Source organism: Cryptomeria japonica, chromosome 3 (genome assembly GCF_030272615.1).
Source record: "Cryptomeria japonica chromosome 3, Sugi_1.0, whole genome shotgun sequence".
NCBI classification, from domain to species: Eukaryota; Viridiplantae; Streptophyta; class Pinopsida; order Cupressales; family Cupressaceae; genus Cryptomeria; species Cryptomeria japonica.
In genome coordinates, this window is record NC_081407.1 from 509,716,072 (window position 1) to 509,735,763 (window position 19,692).

Here is a 19,692-nt window from a genome sequence, read left to right on the forward strand (position 1 = left end):
GGGTCTGCCTAGGTTCGACTTGGGTTCCACCCGGGTCTTGCCCAGGTAGGACCCACAGGGAACCCAGCCGCCTGGGCAGGACCCGGGTGGAATCTAGGTCGAACCAAGACCGGGCAAGAACCAGGACCCGGACCTGGCCATTTTCCCCAAGAACCGGTATCTCAGGTATAAATATATTGATATATATACATATATAAATATATATACGCAATAAAACATGAGTCATTGCGAAATTAAATTAATAATCAATAAAATAATTAATCAAAATTAATTAATAATAATAACGAATTACTTGGAAAAACAAACAGTAACCTAAGGTTGTGAACCCTAAAATCTCTGTATGGACCAACTAGGGTTACCTGACGCAATGGTTGACAAATTTACCAAGGTCAACATGAGACTACCTAGCCCAGGGTTAGGGTTTCAGATGCCATAAGTTTTTCTTTGTCTTTTCCTCCCGACTTGATTATACTTTTCCTCCCTTCACGGAGGACGACAATCTTCTGCACACACTTGGCCAATTCAACCAATTAGATCAAAATCTTGTCCTATTTTGACATTTCTTAAATCATTAACAAAAGTGAAACATCATGTCATAATATTATTATCGAGTCATCAATTTTAAATATTATGATTCATCAATTCGTCATTCTGAACACAGTTAGCATCATTCAACTATGCACGAACATCTAGGGCACATTCATTCAATTTAAACATGAAAAACTAGGGCACATTCATTCAATTTAAGCATGAAAAATTAGGGCACATCCATTCATTTTACACATGAAAATCCAGGGCACGTTAAACATCTTGCAAGTATAGAATAGATCAAGTAGGGCACACACATAACATGGCATAATCACAACATATAAACAACTTGGGCATAAGTGGGATGTAATATATCTACCAAGAATAGTATAGAAAGAGTGATAGTTCAATACATAAGGTTTATGTAGCTTGTTTGTGAAACAGAGTTTGGGATCCGATTTGGTGTGGTTTGGGGTTTGCATAGTGGGCAATGATTTCATAGCGGGTTCATTCATAACGAAATTGGGTGTAACCAGAACAAATTTGCATTTTTTTTCACTATTCATTCATTGCCATTAGTTTTCTATCACTTGATAGGTGTTCTTCTTGAACCAGATAATAAATTCTATAAAGGACTATTATTTATTTATTAGAAATAAATAAATAAATTGTTATATGATGACATTCTGATTTCCAAGGAATCAATGCAGATCAAGGGCACTTAGTCTTAGATTATCCTGATAAGAGGATTGAGTGTGTAAATGCATAAATTGGATAATTGAAAAAGGATTGCATATAAGATTGTTGTCATTGCTCGACATTCTTTACTTATAACTGATCTTACACAGGACATCAATTTAAAACATTGAGAATATTTCTGGAAAAGTTAGAATAGATCCATATTGTTTTTTGAGCTTTGCCAGGTTATTGAATGATGAAAGTGAGTAGGATCCCTCACATATTGGGAGCATCAAATTTTATATTTGAAGTTATCTGTCTGAGTAATGCTAGGTAAGCAAAGTTACAAATAGGGATCATTTTTTGATATCCATTTTTCTTCAAGTACCATGTCTAGAAATTTGGAATTATCTTGTGCTCACAGATTTAAGTACTTGGTGGTTTTTTTTGTCAAAGCATGTTTTGCCATGATTTTAAGGATCTTGCATTATTGTTATGGGAAATGTTATTTGTAAACCATGTTTTTACAATTCTTCTGTTTTAATATTAGAGTTTCTTAGTTAAGGGCATTTTAAGGGGGAGTGAAGGAAAGTTGTGTTCTTATGACAAGACTTGGATATCTTAAGTGTCATTGTCATTCATACTTTTGATGGAACTGAACAATGAATTGCATTGCTTGACTGCAGAATTATACAAGTTTTGAAAAGTGTTCTGGAGACCCAGCTCGTATTCAAGTTCTTTATGAGCGAGCAATAGCAGAATTTCCAGTTGTGACAGAATTATGGTTTGGTTATACCCAGTTTTTGGACAGCTGTTTGAAGGTTGATGTTTCTTTCTTGAGTTTCAAGTGTATGAAAGATCATGGTGATTTGTCTTAAATTTTTGATCCCACATTACAAGATTTGTTAGATTTTTGGTAACAAGAGACTGCTGTGTTTGAGTGACAATTTTGATTTTGTTTGCCGGGCCCAGGTTCCAAACATCATAAAATCTGTTTATGCTAGAGCTGTTCGAAACTGTGCCTGGGTTGAAGCACTGTGGGCCAAATACATGCTTGCTTTAGAACGCTTTGATGCTTCAGAGGAAGAGCTTTCTGAGGTGTGTTCTCATGCTTTCCTGGTGTTGCAAATTCTATTTTCTCTTCTTCTCTTATTGCTCCTATAACTAACTAAAATAACACGAAGACTCTTACTGTGCCTACTATTTTAAGATCTTTTCCATAAGCAAGTGCCTACCTTGCTTTCTTGTTTTTGTGAGCTTATCAACATCATTTTGTGAACTAAATGCATTTAGGTTTTGTATTGTGAACAGTTTTCTAGATGTCCTTAATGGTTAATAAGAAAGTTGTAGCTATAGTTGCCAACCAATTTTTAACAGAACTGATCTCCAAGGAAAAAGGATCCTTGATTTTTTATTTAGAGTGCCTAATTAAAACTAGCATAGAGCTCCCCTATTGGTTGCAAGAACATTTATATAGTTGGCAACTTAACAGTTTGACTATTCAGAGGTTTGTTAAGTACTTTTCGGATTCTTTCTGTAGAACTCAGTTAAGAATCTCATGGCAACTTGGTGACCTCTATCTATCTATCTATATATGTCAAATAACTTACTGTTCTCTTTCCATCTCCTTTAATTTTGTGTAGTAAGAAGACATGCTTATTTGAGTGTTCTTTTCCCAAAATAGTGTTTGGTTTATCCTATAGCTTGTCACAGGTTGATTTGTGAAGGCTTTGATCAGGTCTGGTTATTTGGCTATTTGGTTAAAAAATAAAGTTTATTTTGGGTTATTGCAGTATTAGCGTACTGGTCATTTCTTGTGGGTATGATGCCCATACTTTTGAGCCATGGGATTTTTTGGTTTTGTGTGGTGCTTCAATAGTCCATTGGGCAGAAATAACTGTGGTTATACCATTTTAAATTTATTAGTTATTTTAAATTTATTAGTTTTGTCTGTCCTAGAGTCATTCATGGAGACCTGCCTGTATTAATGATAGTGATAATGAGTAGAGGAGCTTGTAAATATACTTGGTGATTGTGGATTGTTTTTCCCCTGACGTAGTTTCTGCTTGAGGAAGCCAATGTGATGAAGTGTCTAGGTGATGTTGCTGCTGCTCTTGTGAATTGGTTTTGACCATGTCAGTACCAAACATTTCCTGACCTTTTGTTTTTTGATAGCTAGAGATAACCCATTATTCAAGGATTTCCTTTATCACTCAATGTGCCTCCCAACTCTGTAGGAAACATTGGAAGCATTCAATGGGTGCTTACTCTCTCAAAACCCAAAGTTGACTGAAAGAAGGAATTGATCAATTTGACAGTTTGACAACTCCCTTGCAAGGATCTATGTCTCAGATTGATAGTCTTCAATGAAAAATGGTCAAGCACCTCTAAGATGGGCACTAGAAGGTAAATAGAAATAAAGAAGTTATACTAGTGTAATGAGACTCACCAAAACTTAGCGAGTTTGAGGCGAGTCATGGTCACCAGACTCGGACTTGGCCCATTTTTGCTCAAACTCGCAGAGTCCAAAGACTAGTCAGATTTGCTGTGTCTGGGCGAGTCCTGATGCTTGGGCTTTGATGTGCGGCCTGCTTTAGTAAAGTGCAAAATAACATAAAATAAAAAGTTTTAAGTGCTTTTTTTCACTTTTGTTTGCTCCTCTACCCTAAAACCAATATCATTTCATTTTGAGGACAAAATAGAAGGAGAAAAGAGAGCTGTGAGCAAAAGTTTGAGTGCATTGTAAGGCAACCGGCAAGGAGGTAGAGAAAATATCCATTGTTTAATCGTATTTGGGCAGCTTCATAGATATGCCTGGTATATCGAGAGCTGTCTACTAACGATTGGAAGCAGTTCTCAATTGATTACAAGTTTCATTTAAGACGTAATTGCATTTTTCTTTACATTTCATTTCTTCTTTCTCTTTCATTTTAGTAGATCAAAGAAAGAACCCTAGGTGTGTTTGATTTTTTTTTTGAATAAACCCTATTTGTTTTTTGTAAAAAAAATCTAATTTTATTGTTGCAAACCCTACATTTTTTTTGTATTACTTTAATAATTATAAATCAAATGTTAATTTTTTTGGTACTTACATGTTATTGCAGCAGCCTGGAGATTTTCAAATCATCTTTTTCATGATGTCCAAAACTCCAATTAGAAGGGACGCATGTTCGAAACATGCTGAACCTTTTCTTGGGCAAAAAAAGGAGAGGTAAGATGTTCTTATTGCAAAACAATTTATCATGGAGGAGACATTAATAGATTGAAATAGGACCCATACCTGCCTATGATAATGTGCCATGCCCAAAAACGCTTGCTAGGGTTATTTGTGAGGTGCAAGTGCAATTAGAATCATTTGAGCTACGGAAAGAAATGAAAAAGAGGCAAAGAGAGGAGATGGCATGCATTGGTGGTAGTGGAGAGTCTTCTTGTATGCCTCCATTTTGTCTCTTCAGGTGGTGGGTCTAGTAGTGCTAATATTGGTGGCGTTGCTGGTTTTGTGCTAGTGGCAATGGCAGTGGTTGTGTTAGCCTTGGGCCTAGAATTCATAAATCTAGGATGGATTCATTTTTTTGCCACACATACCCCAGGTTCCGAACCGTTGATTGAGAACATGGGTTGGAACAAGGACATAGATGATGCAGCTAGACGTGCTATCAGAGACTTTTGGTACTATTGTACCATTCCATTCCAGGCAATTGGGTAATTTTTTTGTTTGATTGTTCTAAAATTTATAGTTTGATTCTTTGTATCTTGAATTTTTGTTTTAAAATTTAAACTCTCCATTTTAGAATACTTATTTTATTTAATTTATTTGTGACATGTGTTAGGTCTCCTTATTGGCAAAATATGGTTGATGCTATTACTGTTTGTGGGGTAGGGTTCAAAGCCCCTAGTGAAATGACATAAAGGGCCCAATTTTGATACAAAAGGTGGCTGATGTGAAAGCCACAATAGAGGACCAATGGTTGAGATGGAGGAAGAAGGGTTGCATCGTCATGACTGATGGTTGGACTGATAGAAGAAACGGGACATTGCTGAATTTTTTTGTTTCTTCCTTAGGTGATTGTACTTCCCTAAATGCATTGATTCAATGATTAATAGTTTTCATTTATGGTTTATTGAATCATTGATTATTTTCCTTTTTCGGTGGCACCCTATTCATCTAATCAATTGATGTTTCATTTAATGCCAAAAATGCCACATTCCTTTGTGAAGCTTTAGAGGAAGTCCTAGCTGAAGTGGGCGAGGTGAATGTGGTGCAATTGGTGATAGATAATGCAACAAATTATGTTGCTATAGGGAGACTATTGATGGAGAGGCACCCAACATTATTTTGAACTCCGTGTGTTGCTTATTACCTTGACCTCATATTGGAGGATTTTGGCTAGCTTCCATGGATCAAAACATGTTGGAATCATTTGTTGTTGCGCCAAAAGATCGAACTATCAACGATTGATACAAACGCCAGATTTAACTCGACATACAGGAGGCGGTTAAGCCATGTCACGAGTCCTCAAGGAAGCGCTAACCACCAAGTCAACAATCTCCCCCTCAACACTGACTGAGCCTTCAACACCCACTAAAGGGAGACTTGAACTCGTGACCCTAGGCTCTGATACCAACTGTTGGAATCGTTTGCCATTGCCTGGAAAGCTCAAACTATCAATGCTTGATACAAACGCAGATTTAACCTGATCCACGGGAGGTGATTAAGCCATGTCATGAGTCCCCAAGGAGGTGTTGACCACCAAGTCAACAAAACATGTGTGGAGTCAGCCAAAAACATTTGTAAATTTATATACTATCACACATGGGTCCTCAACCTAAGAAACAATACACGAGGCAAAAGGAGTTGGCTCGTCCTAGCATAACCAGATTTGCAATAAATTTCATTACATTACAATCCTTGCTTTTGTCAAAGGGAGCTTTGAGGCGCATGTTTGTGAGGAGTGGACTTCCTCTTTATATGCTAAGACCCTCTAGGGGTTGTTGTGGGAAATTGCATGTTTGATGAGCTAGGATTTTGGGTACTTGTTGTGGAGATTGTGAAGGTAAATGAAAATCTTATTTTACATTATGTTTTAATTTTAATCCACATTTCTCTTTTATTTGCTTATTTTTGTTCACACTTAACTTAATGTTTCACAATAATTGTACTTCACTAAGCTTTTGGTAGTTCTCGTATGAGTTGCTAATGGAGAGAAGCCCTCAATGGGATACATATATGAGGCCATTGATAGGGCCAAGGAGTCCATTAGATCCATTGATGTGGGACTTGAGGGTAAGTACTCATCCTATTTGGAAGATTATTGATAGGCAATGGCACCTTCATCTTCACAAGCCCCTACACATAGCCACTTATTTCCTAAATTGGACATTCTAATACCGCCTTGATTTCAAGGCGGATGTGGAGGTTCTAAATGGGCTCTACTCAGTGATAGAGTGGATCTAGTGTTGCAACGCAGATAGTCCACTTGATCCAGACCCTTAGTCATGCACAAGGAGAGCTCTTTTCTCATGACATGTGGAAAGATAATTGAAGGACATTGCAGCCAGGCAAAAATATATTAAGGGTATAATTTAAGTTTAAAAATCTAATAAAATTTTCCTCTTTTTATATAATTATTATTATGTTGAAACTTAAAGTTGGATAATGAGATTGATTTTTTTCTTTTTCTCATCTTAGATAGACGGTGGAAAAAGTTTGGTGCTAATGTATCAAATATTTAGAGGGTTGCGATTCACATATTGAACCAACTACGATTGTAGGATGTTTAAGCACATACACTACAAGAAGCGCAATAGACTTTTTGTGGAGAGGTTGAATGATCTAGTCTATGTTCATTACAACCTTCATCTTCACCATAGATGATTTTGGGCACTCACTCCACCTCCACCATGCTAAAGGAGGTTGATCCACAAATCACTGAGGCTAAGAATCCTATCTTTAGTGATGAGGACCTCGATTGCGTTGACTAGGCAGATTGAGAGGTTGAGGCTGTAGCCATGGCAGAGGAGGAGAGTAGAGCACGAGTTGGCATGACTAATATTGGTGTGGGTGGCACGAAGATAGAGGCAAAGATTACGGTTGCAACATCATCCAAGAATGTAGGCTCCTTTGAGCCATAGACTTCTAGCTTTTGTTTTGATATTTGTTTGGAACTTTTGATTGCTTGGATTTCATATTGCATGAGTTTTGTAAACCTTTTGACTATTTATATGTTCAAGTGTGTCATTTCCTTTAACTATGATTTGTGTTTATGCTTATGTGATTTATGTATACTTGTGTATTTGACCAAATTAGCTTCTATTTGATGATGATATTGTGTCTTTAATGTTTACTTAATAAAGGGTGCATGAAACAAGTTTTAAATCCTTAAAAGTATTTGAATGTCTTGGGTTTTTTCACTTTGCCAAGTTTTTGCTGAGTTTGAGTCCAAGTCCAAAATCGGCTTGCCCAGTTTGAGTCTCGTAACTATGAGTTATATTAGTGTCTATAGGTGGCCAAAGTGCGTGTATGTAACTTAAGCAACGTGTCCAATTACAATTGGTGGATCTAAAAAATTAGATTGAACCAACTTGAGTACAAAAATATTGTTAGCATTTTAATTTGTCTCTTGCAAGACAACACAAAATGAAATAGTGTGTATGGTAGAATCATTCAAATTGTCAAGGTAAACTCCCTGAGATTCAAAAAACCTAAAACTATAGACAAAATTTATAGATACGCACATTGTATGAGATTTCATGGGGGAGTTGGATAAATGCAAATTACTAGATGTTTATGTTTTTGCCTTGGGTGCGTGTGCTGGACTTTTAACACCTGATCCTTGCAAACGAGGTTTATAAATATTAAGGAAAGCAAGCTATTCAAGCACAACTAAATATGACAACTTCTTGATGGTTGAAAAAGAGACTAGTGTTCCATTGCAGCAAGATTTTGAAGGAATAACACCGCATGATTTAAAGAAGTAAATAGTTAAATTGCATTCAAAGCTACAACTCAAAATAGATAAATGTTGTAAATGCAAAACTTGACTTAATAAACAATCTACTTTCAATTTAGTTGATGAAATTACAATCATAGTAACACAATAACTTCAACCAAATGACATCTTTGCAGCATAAGCCAAACTTTAAGTACGATTGAGATTTTTTATGTGCTCAAAGCACTTATTTGTAGATTATAATAAAGGACCTTTAGGGGTTTATAAATAATAATATAATATCCAAAAAAATACTGCTTTAAAGTGATGCTATCCTCAAGCTGCAGGAAAAGTGGTAATTCTAAAACTAGTAAAATACAAATTGCATACACTCATCTATTGCCTGCAAATAGGACACTGAGAATGGGCACTATCAAATGTAGTTGCTGCTGATAGTGTCTATTAGCACATAAAGGTCCTTTTAAATTTTGTATTTTGTAGCAACTGGCAGATCCTTTTAAATATGGCAAGTACTTGAGAACTTCGGAAACTTTTACCATAGTGAATTTGTTGATAGCTAGTATGATGATTCACCAAACACTAGAATTTGAAAATTTCAACATTAAGAGCACTGGTTTGTTTTTTGACCTCGTTACCCACAATTTTCATCAGGTGAGATAACCATGTGACCAAGTAGGGTAGTGTTGTGACATTTTCACACATGGCCCCATTGCAAATGGGGACCCTTACTTTTTGCTTGGTAGCATAGCTGTCTTAGCTTAGTTGTCTAGCTTGGTAGTAGTTCGATTCTTTAACCTCTTGCTTGTCAGGGGATGCAATGCCTTGTTGTTAGGAGGTGATCAAATTGGTCAGTCCAGTTGTAGTCAGGTCGTCGTCCAAACTAGTTTGGGGTCTTTTTGGCTCTAAGTGCTCAAGTGATAGGTGAGAGTTAAGGTGATCATTAAGAGATGCTTCACAACACAACCTCTAGGTTAGGTCAGGATATGAGTCTTAAGGGTGATGACCAGTCAAGCAAGCAAGTAGACATCCTAGGCTGGAGCGTAGAGGCGAGGAATGATCAAAGAGAGATGATCAATCAACTGAGGTGAAATGCTTGATGAGGATCGACCAAGGTCTAAGCGATGATGAAAGAGAAAGAAAACACCAAGTCAACCTTATGAGCAAGTCATTCTACACTTGGTGAAAGCAATGAAGTGCTCAACTCAAGGTGGAAGTAAGGGATTTTCCTCTCACACCCTCAAATCCACGACCTTCCTTGCAAGTCTTCCTTTACTCACCAAAATCCATGATCAAGGAGGACAACTTCCATCACCTTGCAAAATCCATGGCCATCCTGAAGAACTTCCCTCACCCCACAAAATCCACGGCCATCCTAGCATTATTCCTTTAGTCCCCAAAATCCGCGGCAGTCCTAGCAATTTTCCTCCACCTCCTAAAATCCACGACCATCACCAAAATCTTTCCCTCACTTGTTGAAATCCATGCCACAAACATGAGAATGGCAAGGTTGACCGATGAAGAAAAGAAGAAAAGATGAACTAACTTGATCCTTGTTTGATGAATGAAGATCAACATGATATTGAAGGTGGATGGTGTTGAAATTGGCAAAAATGAGTAGTCATCAAATCTTTCCTTCACACCCTCGAATCCACGACCAAGGTAGATTTTATCTGTTACATGCCCAAATCCACAACCATCCTTAGAATCTTCCCTCACTGCCTCAAATTCATGACAGTAGATGACATTCTTCCCTCACTGCCTCAAATCCACGGCAGTAGATGACATTCTTCCCTCACTGCCTCAAATCCACTACAGTAGGTGACATTCTTCCTTGGCTGCTCAAGATCCACAAGCAAGAGCAGACCAGGATGAAATCAGATTTTCAAAGCTGAGAAATCAGACCTATGTAGGATGGAATTCGGACCAGAAACATCACCATTTCCAGACCTGGAACTTCAGTTTTTCAAGTGAAAATGTCATTTCCAGATTTTGATAGGCTTCATGAAGTGAATTTTGTGAATATTTTGCATTCTTTACTCGCTTAGGTTTTTCTTTACCATCATAATTCAGGGTTCTTTCCTTGTTTTGCTAGGTTTGATGCAAGTAAGGGCTAGAGGACGTGGAGCATGGAATGAAGAACTTTTCCAACACATGAAAAGGGGCAACACATACAATATCTAGATTCATACTTCAACATGGTGAACCAAGGAAGGAACATCTCAACGTAGCAAGTGTGAGGATCAACATAAGGAAGGAATTTTACAACTATCTTGAATTTCCTCTCGAAGTCCAAGAATTGTTGCCAGCTAAGTCACCAGGTTCGAATTCGAATTCGAAGTTCGACAGCTTTGAAATTCGATGAAGTTCGATGCGGAAAAAATTCGAATTAAATTCGCCATATGTAATTTTTAAATTTTTTTTTAATAAATATATGTAATATATCTATAAATTTGCGTAAATAGTTTAACATTGATAAATAGATTTGAAATCATTACAAAAAGATGACACATTTATAAAATATAAACCGTAGGAAACATATGCTTTCACTATCGCAAAGATGTTCTTTTGTCAAAAAGGTACAATAACAGTCAAAAACTTTAGAACTTTAAAATAACTCTAAGTCATCAAGAGCACTTGGCTGGGATGCCAAATCATCATCATCTGTATCACTACTCAGTTCATCATCTGCAAAGTCAGGCTCATCTGCATCTGGCATTGCCATGCCTTCAAGAGTTTGTTGTAAAGAAGTGTTCTTTGCTGATTTGTTCATCAGCAATTTCAAATTGCTGCGAACATAGACAAGATCTCCCAACTTTCCAGTCAGCAATTTGTTCCTCTTTTTGGAATGGATGTGGTCAAAGCAACTCCAGTTCCTCTCACAAGCTGATGAACTTGCTCCCTGACTCAAAATTCGAATAGCAAACTCTTGCAGTTCAGGAGCTGATGATCCATAAGAGATCCACCATCTATATCCAGACATACGTGGCGAGTCATGTTTGGCTTCTGCCCCTCCAAACATCCCTTCTCCTCTCTTGTATTGCCAACTTTGATCTCTGATTAGTGCTGCAATTTCTGGATTTGGTACATACCTGCTAATGGCTTGGTAAAGCCCTGCCATGATTTCATTATCACCCCTTCTATCAATAGAAAACAACTTAGGCTCCAAAAAGCAAGCTGCTGCATGTAAAGGTGTGTGCATCATTTTCCATCTGCAATCAACTGCCTCCCATATCTGCATATATTCTACTTCTTCATTGTTTAGTGCTTTTTGAATAGATTCCTTACACCGGTCCATGCTTTCATAAAGCATGCCAAGGCAAGGAGTGTCACCATCAACCATACGAAGCACGTCAACAATTGGTTCACATACAAGCAAGACTTTTGCTGCACTTTCCGAGAAATTGCTGTTTAGGATGATTTGCTCTATGTTCTTCCCCTTGGGGCCTTTAGAAAGCACTGAACTTTCCCACTGATTGGAACATATAATAGACCTCAAAGCTGCTTTTTCTTCAACCACTCTTTTCAAAGTGATATAATATGAAGCAAATCTTGTTTCACAAGGCCTCAACAATTCCTTTGATGCATGCTGCCTATAAATACTCAATGTGAGATGATGATTCCGTATGAAATTTGCAATTGCTCTCCCTCTATGAATAGCTTCATTTATCCATGGGAATTTAGCCAAGTCATGAAGCAACAAATCGAGACAATGCGCTGCACATGGGCTCCAATATATCTGTGGGTACTTCTCTACAATCAGCCTCCCAGCTCCCACACAATTTGCTGCACTATCAGTTACCACTTGAACCACATTTTCCATCCCTACTTCAAGAATGGCTTCCTCTAATATTTGAAAAATATACTCTGAAGTTTTTTTGTGGTTCATGGTGTCAATGACTTTCAAAAACACAACACCTTCAGGACAAGACACCAAAACATTAATCAATGGCCTTTGACACATATCTGACCATCCATCACTCGATATAGTGCAACCTGTTTCCTTCCAAGTGGCTTTGACATCAGCTAATTTTTCAGTCACTCTATCTTTTGACCTCTGCAAAAGAGTTGTCCTGATAGCCTCTGAACCTGGGGGTGTGTACCCTTTGCCAAACTCTGCAATTTTCTGAACTGCATTGCGGAAATGAGGATTTCTCGCAACATTGAATGGAATAGCACTTGTGTAAAACAAATCAGCAACTGCATCATCCACCTGTTGTTTCTCTACTGGTTTCCAAAAGTTGTTCAGTGTTCCACTCTGTTTTGGTACACTCGCCGCTTCGGATTGCACAGAAGAGGAAGACATGGCAGATGTGAATCTAGATATATCTCCTTCAATTCTCTGTTTCTTTTGTGCCTTCTTCATTTTGCCTACCGTTGAAGCAGCCAACTCTTTCTCTAGAATAGCTTTAAGTTCTGGAGTCGCACCTGTGCATGCTTGAACACCTCCACCTGGACCCCCTGTATTAGCAAGGAAGTGGTCCCTAAGCCTTGTTAAAGTTCCAATGATATTTGCCCGACATATGTTACATTTGATGTGAGTTCCATTTCGGGTCACATGCTTCCATGCCTCAGAAGTTGATTTGGGAGGAGCCATTAAATGAAAATCTGCATGTTTGGAAAGAAAAATTAAAAAACACACTATTTTTATTTCAACCTTTTAAAAATATATAATATTAAACAATATAATAAAAAACCATTAATATAAAATTATAAATTATATAATAATAATATTAAACAATATTATAAATTTATAAACATAAAAAAAATTGACACCATATTAATATCATATAAAAAAATGAAGCAGAGATATATAATAATAATATCATATTAATATCATATTGACACCATATTAAACAATATTATAAACATAAAAAAAATTGACACCATATTAATATTAAATTATTAATTATTAAACATAAAAAATATTAAACCTAAAAAAAATTAATAAAATATAAAAATATATAATATTATATTATAAAATATAAATATAAATCATAAAATATATAATATTATATAATATTACATTTTTAAACATTAACTATTTAACATTATAAACAAAAAAAAAAAAAAAAAAAATTAAAAAAAATACCTGTGCAGGTAGCAGACGTGTCGAGGCTGGCCGGTGGCGTCGCGGAGTGCAGGCGGCGTCGCGGGGTGGTGGCGTCGCAGATGGGTGGCGGCCGACTGGTGGCGGCCGAGCACTGGTGGTGGCGTCGCAGAGCGGGCGGTCGGGCAGAGCGGGCGGTCGGGCAGAGCGGGCGGCGTTAGCAACTCGCGTGGGTGTGGTTGCAACGTCTGCGGCCGCCTATTTATAAAATCCGCCAAAAAAACCCTAAAACGCAAACCCGAAAAGTTAAAAAAACACTTTAACAAACCCTAAATTTTTAATTGAATTTAATCGAATTTAATCGATTTTTTTAATGGTTTTTCAAGTTCGCCGAATTTCGAACTTCAAGGTTCAAATTCGGTCGAACCTGGTGACTTAGGTTGCCAGTACAACAAGAGAGTAATCTAGGACGAAGGCGTCAAGTGAAGGAATTCAGGTCTGATGCAAGATTCAAGATGAAACACACAAGGGTGAATTTCTTAGTATAAAGAAGGATAAGTGAAAGTAATCAAGACAAGTTAAAAGAATCAAACAAGGTTAGACGGTCAACTTGAGCAATATAATCATCATCACAGGCTTGGGAATGTCGAGTATCAAGAGATATTGCTCGAATCACAAACTCTTCCTTGCGATGATCTGCAACATGGGCAAGCTAAGGTGGCGCCTAGTCATTTTCAACCCAATCACATCATTCCAAGTCAAGGCGTCCAGATTCAATGCACTTGACCTATCCAACGAAGATAACTACCACATGTGGATGCACAAAGTTCGATGTACCTAACCTCATCTCTCATTGGTTGGAATTCAAAGAAGGACATGTGTCCTATTCAATGTAATTTAATCATTGGTCAAGCATTAAATGTTAATGTAATGGGTGTAACAAACCTTAATTAGGGTTTCTATCTTTCAATCTTGGCCAATTTGGATTTGATTTGGGCCATTCAATTATATCGAGAGCACTATATAAGGCTCAGGCTCCTCATTTGTAAAGGTTAATAGACATTAGATAGCAAGTAGTTAGGTAAAGTAGAGTAGGAGGAGAAGGTAGAAATTGTTGCCAAGCTTGTAAATAAAAATCCTTTTCATTGAATTCATGTTGGATAGTGGCGTTTCTTCTACATATTGCATAGTTTCTCGTTGTATCCTCATGTTAGATGAAGTTCATTGATTGTGATGGAGCAATGTGTGGATGTTGATAATTCCTTGGTTCATACTATTTGTGGTTGAATGATTGTCAATTCTAGTGCATAGTTAGCCTAAACATCAAGATGTGCTAAGTTCAATTGTGGATATGTTTATTCAAGTTGCACTAGTGTATTGGGTATTTGGATGAACGTTCATGATATGAAAACCTTTCATTTACCTTGGAAGATTGCATTGGTTATGTGTAGTTGTTGGCAACATGGCGAAGCAAAGATCGGTTTAAGGAATGTGTCCATCCAAGCATGATCCAATGCTATCATTGATTTTAGGAGTGGATTAGATTTCTCTAAATCCTCAATCCCTTTTGTCTTTTTTTTTTTTCAATCAAGTGAATTTCCACGTTCCAGCCGCATTCAAGCAAGAGTTCAAGCACAAACGTAAGTCCCCCTTGTGATTCCAGCAATATCACATCAAACCATTGAGTTATCGACACATCAAGACCTGACAGTAGAAACCTGGAGTCACCTCAAGTGATCACTTAGTTCAGCGTTTGAGGAGAATCTGTTCAAGAGAGGATAAAATACCTTGGTATTTTATTCTCTGTATGAAAGTGCTTAAAAAACACATCAACAGGTAGCTCCTGCTACCTTGTTGCTGATGACTAATCTTTCTACCACTGCTATAGATGGATACCTTACAATAAAAAATAAAATAAAAAAAAGTAATTTCTTTTTTTTAAAACACCCAAATTTGCTGGCTGGATGCATCTGGAGGTGAAATTTGGCCTGGGTGTGTCCGGGCTGAACCCACAGGCTATGGTCAGTACCCTGGCTGAACCAACAGATGACTGGACCAAGACCTCTGGATCGAACTGGACTAAACCTGGGGTTGCCTAGGGACGAAGTGGTAACAGAGGTTAATTGGCTTGAGGTTGTCACCCTATGATCTCACTTTAGGTGGATAGGTGACGAACTTGGCTTGAACAATGCTTGAGGAGTAACCTGTTTGAAACAAATCAAATGTTGGACTATGACAGTCTGGATGGATTCAACATGAGCTCACTTGATGGTTTTCGATTTAGGTGGAAGCTGTTGCAATTTTGATAGGTTCATTCTTGTAGAAAAATTGAAACCTGGAAGAATATATTTGGAAGGTTGAAGACCATGAGGTTAGTTTTAGTAAACTTGCAATTGTGAAAAAGGGCATTGAGCTGTTCTTGAAAACCATTGGCCAAGTGAGTGAGAAGGACACCATCAGCAGAAAGCAGGACATCAGCAGTAGAGAGCAGAATGGCAATGAAAAGGGGGTTCAATATACAATTGGCATCATTGTGTATGTTAATGAGGAATGTCCTCAAGGTTATCTATGTACATTGTAAATATCAAATTTAGCTGGAGAATCCGTGGAATATATGAAATTGGCCAACCACGGTCTTGTAGAGATTCATGATGACAGTAACAAAAAATTCAGAGATGCCAATATCAAACAATGGTTGTATTGTGAACTTCAACAAGATGTTTACCAATTTTAGAAACTTGGTGTTTTCTGTTATCATGAGCTTCAATAAGATGTACTAATTTTAAAATCTAGGTGGCTGCTAAATACATGTAGTCACTCTTGAAAGTCATATTCTCATCAGTTGATATCCAATCCTATAAACTATTACTTCTTTGTTTTATACTTATAGGTTGTAACTCACCTATCTCCATAAATCACTGCCCTTTTCCTCTATTCTATTGTAGTTTCTTTCCATTTTGTCAGTCTAAATATAATCAAACAATTTTTGTCAAACTACAGTGACTTAAATATTCCTTCATTGGTGCGATAATCTTCATGTATAATCACTATGCAAGTTATATTTGATAATACTAGTTTCCACAATTTAATTTCCCAATATTTAGAGTTTGTAAAATTTACCAAACTATAGTATTTTTTTGCGTCATTTTTGTTTTTTTATTCTCTTGGTTGCCCGTGGATGTACACAGAAGAGGTACTCCATGATACATGGGAAAATGCCAGGGGATGTCTGTCTAACAGCTGGTGCATCAGAGATGTAAGCAAGTGTATCCTGAGGTATCTTTGTGTCTTCTGTAGTCAGTATACATGTGGTGCATTCGTTGGGAGAGAAGCATCTTAGTTTTGATGCCAGTGTAATTTGGAAAACCTGTGAGACAATAATGTAATTCCAAACTTCCTATGTAGTGGGGAAAAAGTTAAGAACAGGTTTGTATTGATGTAAGTGTGAAAGAAACCTTGGCTTGAGCTGCATACATTGTTAGTCAATGATGAATGTTAATAATTGTTTAAGGTTCAGATTCTTTCCCCTCAATAGGAATGTCATTTTAGTGGTAACTTCCACTCGAAGTTGTGTATTTTTCTGCAACTCATATCATGGTTATATTGAAAATTGAGCTGAAATGCTATTTGCATAGACATGGGCTTCCTTTATCTGTTTCTGATTTGGAATGTATAGTAAATGTGTTTTACTTTTAACTTTTAACTCTTTATGTAACTAAGGTGTTTTGTTTATACTTTGATTCATGCGTTTTGTTGCTCTCTAATATTTATGTATTTAATAATGCAAATTTGGAAATTGACCAGACTATGTATTTTGCAGGTGTTCGAGCGGTCTCTGCAATGTGGATTTTCAAATCCTAATGAGGTAAAAATAATTTTGTTGAATTTTGCTTTCATTTAAATTCATGATGGCAGGATATGGTCAAGCTTTGGGTATCTTATTTTCTTAATTTGTTGGCTATCAAGTTTTCAGTGATAGCTATAATCCATTGTATAATGTTCTAAAGGCATGTACATAGAACCCACATAAGACAGTGTAATTAAGTCGTAGAAGCTAAGTGGGGTATTTGTCATCGAAATCTACATAACAAGAAAAAGGTGTGGATTGCTTAATAAGTTGTGTGAAGTGGAAATCTTTGACTTGGAATAAATTGCTTTGAGGGACTCCTAATGTGGGTGGTCTATGTCTTAAAAGGGTTGACATGGTAGTTATTTCCAGATTTATGTTACAGACACAAAAATATACTCTAAACATTATTGTCAAACATGCAGTATCTTGATTTGTTCCTCACTCGTGCTGATGGCTTAAGGCGAAAGATAATGGACAAGAGTGAAATCAATAGTACTTCTTGGTTTGCACTACTTAAGGAAACATTTCAGGTCAGGATTCCTCTCAGATGCGTTCCTTCATATTTAATTTGAGTTTTTAAGATCATATGTTAATCAACATGCTATGTCTTCTTTTGTTTTGCTAATCCTGGCTTTCTACTTAATTATACTTGCTCTCATTCTTTCAGTTTTAGCTTCATTGCATAACACACTTTTTCTATTGACTTTTTAAATTATGCTTCCTTGGAGTAACCTTTGCTTAGTTTCCTAAATCAAGGAGAATTTCTTCTGTCAAATTCACCTAGCACATCCACCCAGCCTCGTTAGTAAGATTTGCCAAATCTTGGGTATTTGATGTGGTAGTTTACTCATTTTCAACACTTTTGTCACGTCTCCTTAACATTCTGTACTTCTTTGGATATCCATTTTCTTTCACCACTTAAGGTCATCCCATCCTAATGGTTGCAAAATATACTATGATTTCATTAAATATGTTTTTAGTTTATGTTCATTTTTTGCTGGTTTATGGTGTAATTTTTTAGTTTCCTTCATTCTGGCTATGAAACTTTCAATTTCAAAGTTGCAAACAGTCATATGGTGATTTCTGGTCTTTATTGGTATGTACGGTAAAAGTTAATAATAGAGATAAGGTTTCCACAATCCATAAGATCTGAATCAGCTGTTTCCGGATTTGATTGTGTGTCAATTTTTGCATCCTAAAAAGTAAAACGTTTTGGATCACACTTCGTGATCCATCATCAGGATGAACAGAGCTTAGAGTGCATGCAGAGATGAAAAATGATCAAGTAGCAGACCAAGGTAGTTAAGAAAGAGGGAGGGAGGAAGTACAAAAATCAAGGAGGGGAGGATGACAAGACAAGGAAACAAATAGAAATAAAAATGGAAGTAAAAAATGAAAAAATAAGAAATAAAAAATAAAGGAATTAAAAAAAGAAGAAGAGGAAGCTAAGAAACATAAAAAGAAATAAAAATAAGACCAACGAATTGAAAAAGGAACAAAGAGCACACAAATATATATATATATATATATATATATATATATATATAAAGAGTAACTACAAGTGTAACTATATGCATATATATATGTGTGTGTACTTATTTGTAGTATGTATATATTCCTATTTATATATACACACATCCTTGCATATTTTTATATATTTTCTAACTCACATACGCACACACATACACTCCTATTTTTTTCATATATTTATCTGTTTATTTTTATTCATATATAAAGTTAGGTTAAACAATAAAGTTATTTCAAGAATTTGAATGTTTTGTACTGTAAAACAATGGGTGATGCTTAAATTTATATTTTTGTAAGTTACAAAGTCAAAGGGACATGTTGAAATGCATAAATCATAATAGCTTTATGTTGCCCCCATATTTGGCATACCTAAAATTTGAACTTCAAATTGGTCTCAATGTTGAATGAAGATCCAATAGGTGTTTATGCGTAAGCAGTGAGCACATGATTCAAGGTCATTGCTAGTCAAAATATAAAAAAAATGGATGAATTTTCGAAATTACCAAGAATTGAGGGAAATCATTTGATAGACATGTCCTTAGCATCATTTTGTGTCATGTGGCCAATTTTCGCTTGAACTCAGTTCATAGTTTGTCATATTTTAAACTTTCAAATTTTGATGTCCCTCGCCCAAAAATGATTAAAATCTCTCATCCTAGGTATCGTCATGAGGAATAAATTATGTTCTTTTCTCATTTCCCTACCATCAATATGTGTTTCAAATTTTAGAGCTTAATTCCTTACCGTTTGGAAGATATGGTCGTCTTTCCTAAGTTTGGGCATTAAATTTAAAATATTTAAATTATTTTTCAAAAGATAATTTAATATCAAGGTTGCATGGGTACGGGGGTTCTTGGAGACGTCGGGTACTGGTACTGGTACTAGTACGGCTATTTTTTCAAAATAGGAGACGTGGGTACTTGGAGACGCCAAATTTTTTTTTTTAATATAATTTAATAATTTATAGAAAATCTGAAAATCTGATGACATTGGACTTTCAAAACAAGAAATAACATTAAGTATTAACTATTAACTATGAAGTTTAGGATCAAAATGCCATACAATCATTGTGTCATAGTTTCAAACTGATTAGTGATAGTGATTACATATTG

General features: G+C 36.3%; 1 protein-coding gene across 1 annotated transcript in view; it reads left to right on the forward strand.

Moving 5' to 3' along the window:
* Positions 1 to 19,692, forward strand: part of LOC131044879 (uncharacterized) — a 267,983-nt gene that overhangs the window by 130,666 nt on the left and 117,625 nt on the right. Inside the window, exons 6-9 of the mRNA XM_057978352.2 lie at positions 1,893 to 2,027; positions 2,179 to 2,304; positions 17,024 to 17,068; positions 17,476 to 17,583. Coding sequence (XP_057834335.1) covers positions 1,893 to 2,027; positions 2,179 to 2,304; positions 17,024 to 17,068; positions 17,476 to 17,583 — 414 coding nt within the window. The remainder of the gene's footprint in view (positions 1 to 1,892; positions 2,028 to 2,178; positions 2,305 to 17,023; positions 17,069 to 17,475; positions 17,584 to 19,692) is intronic.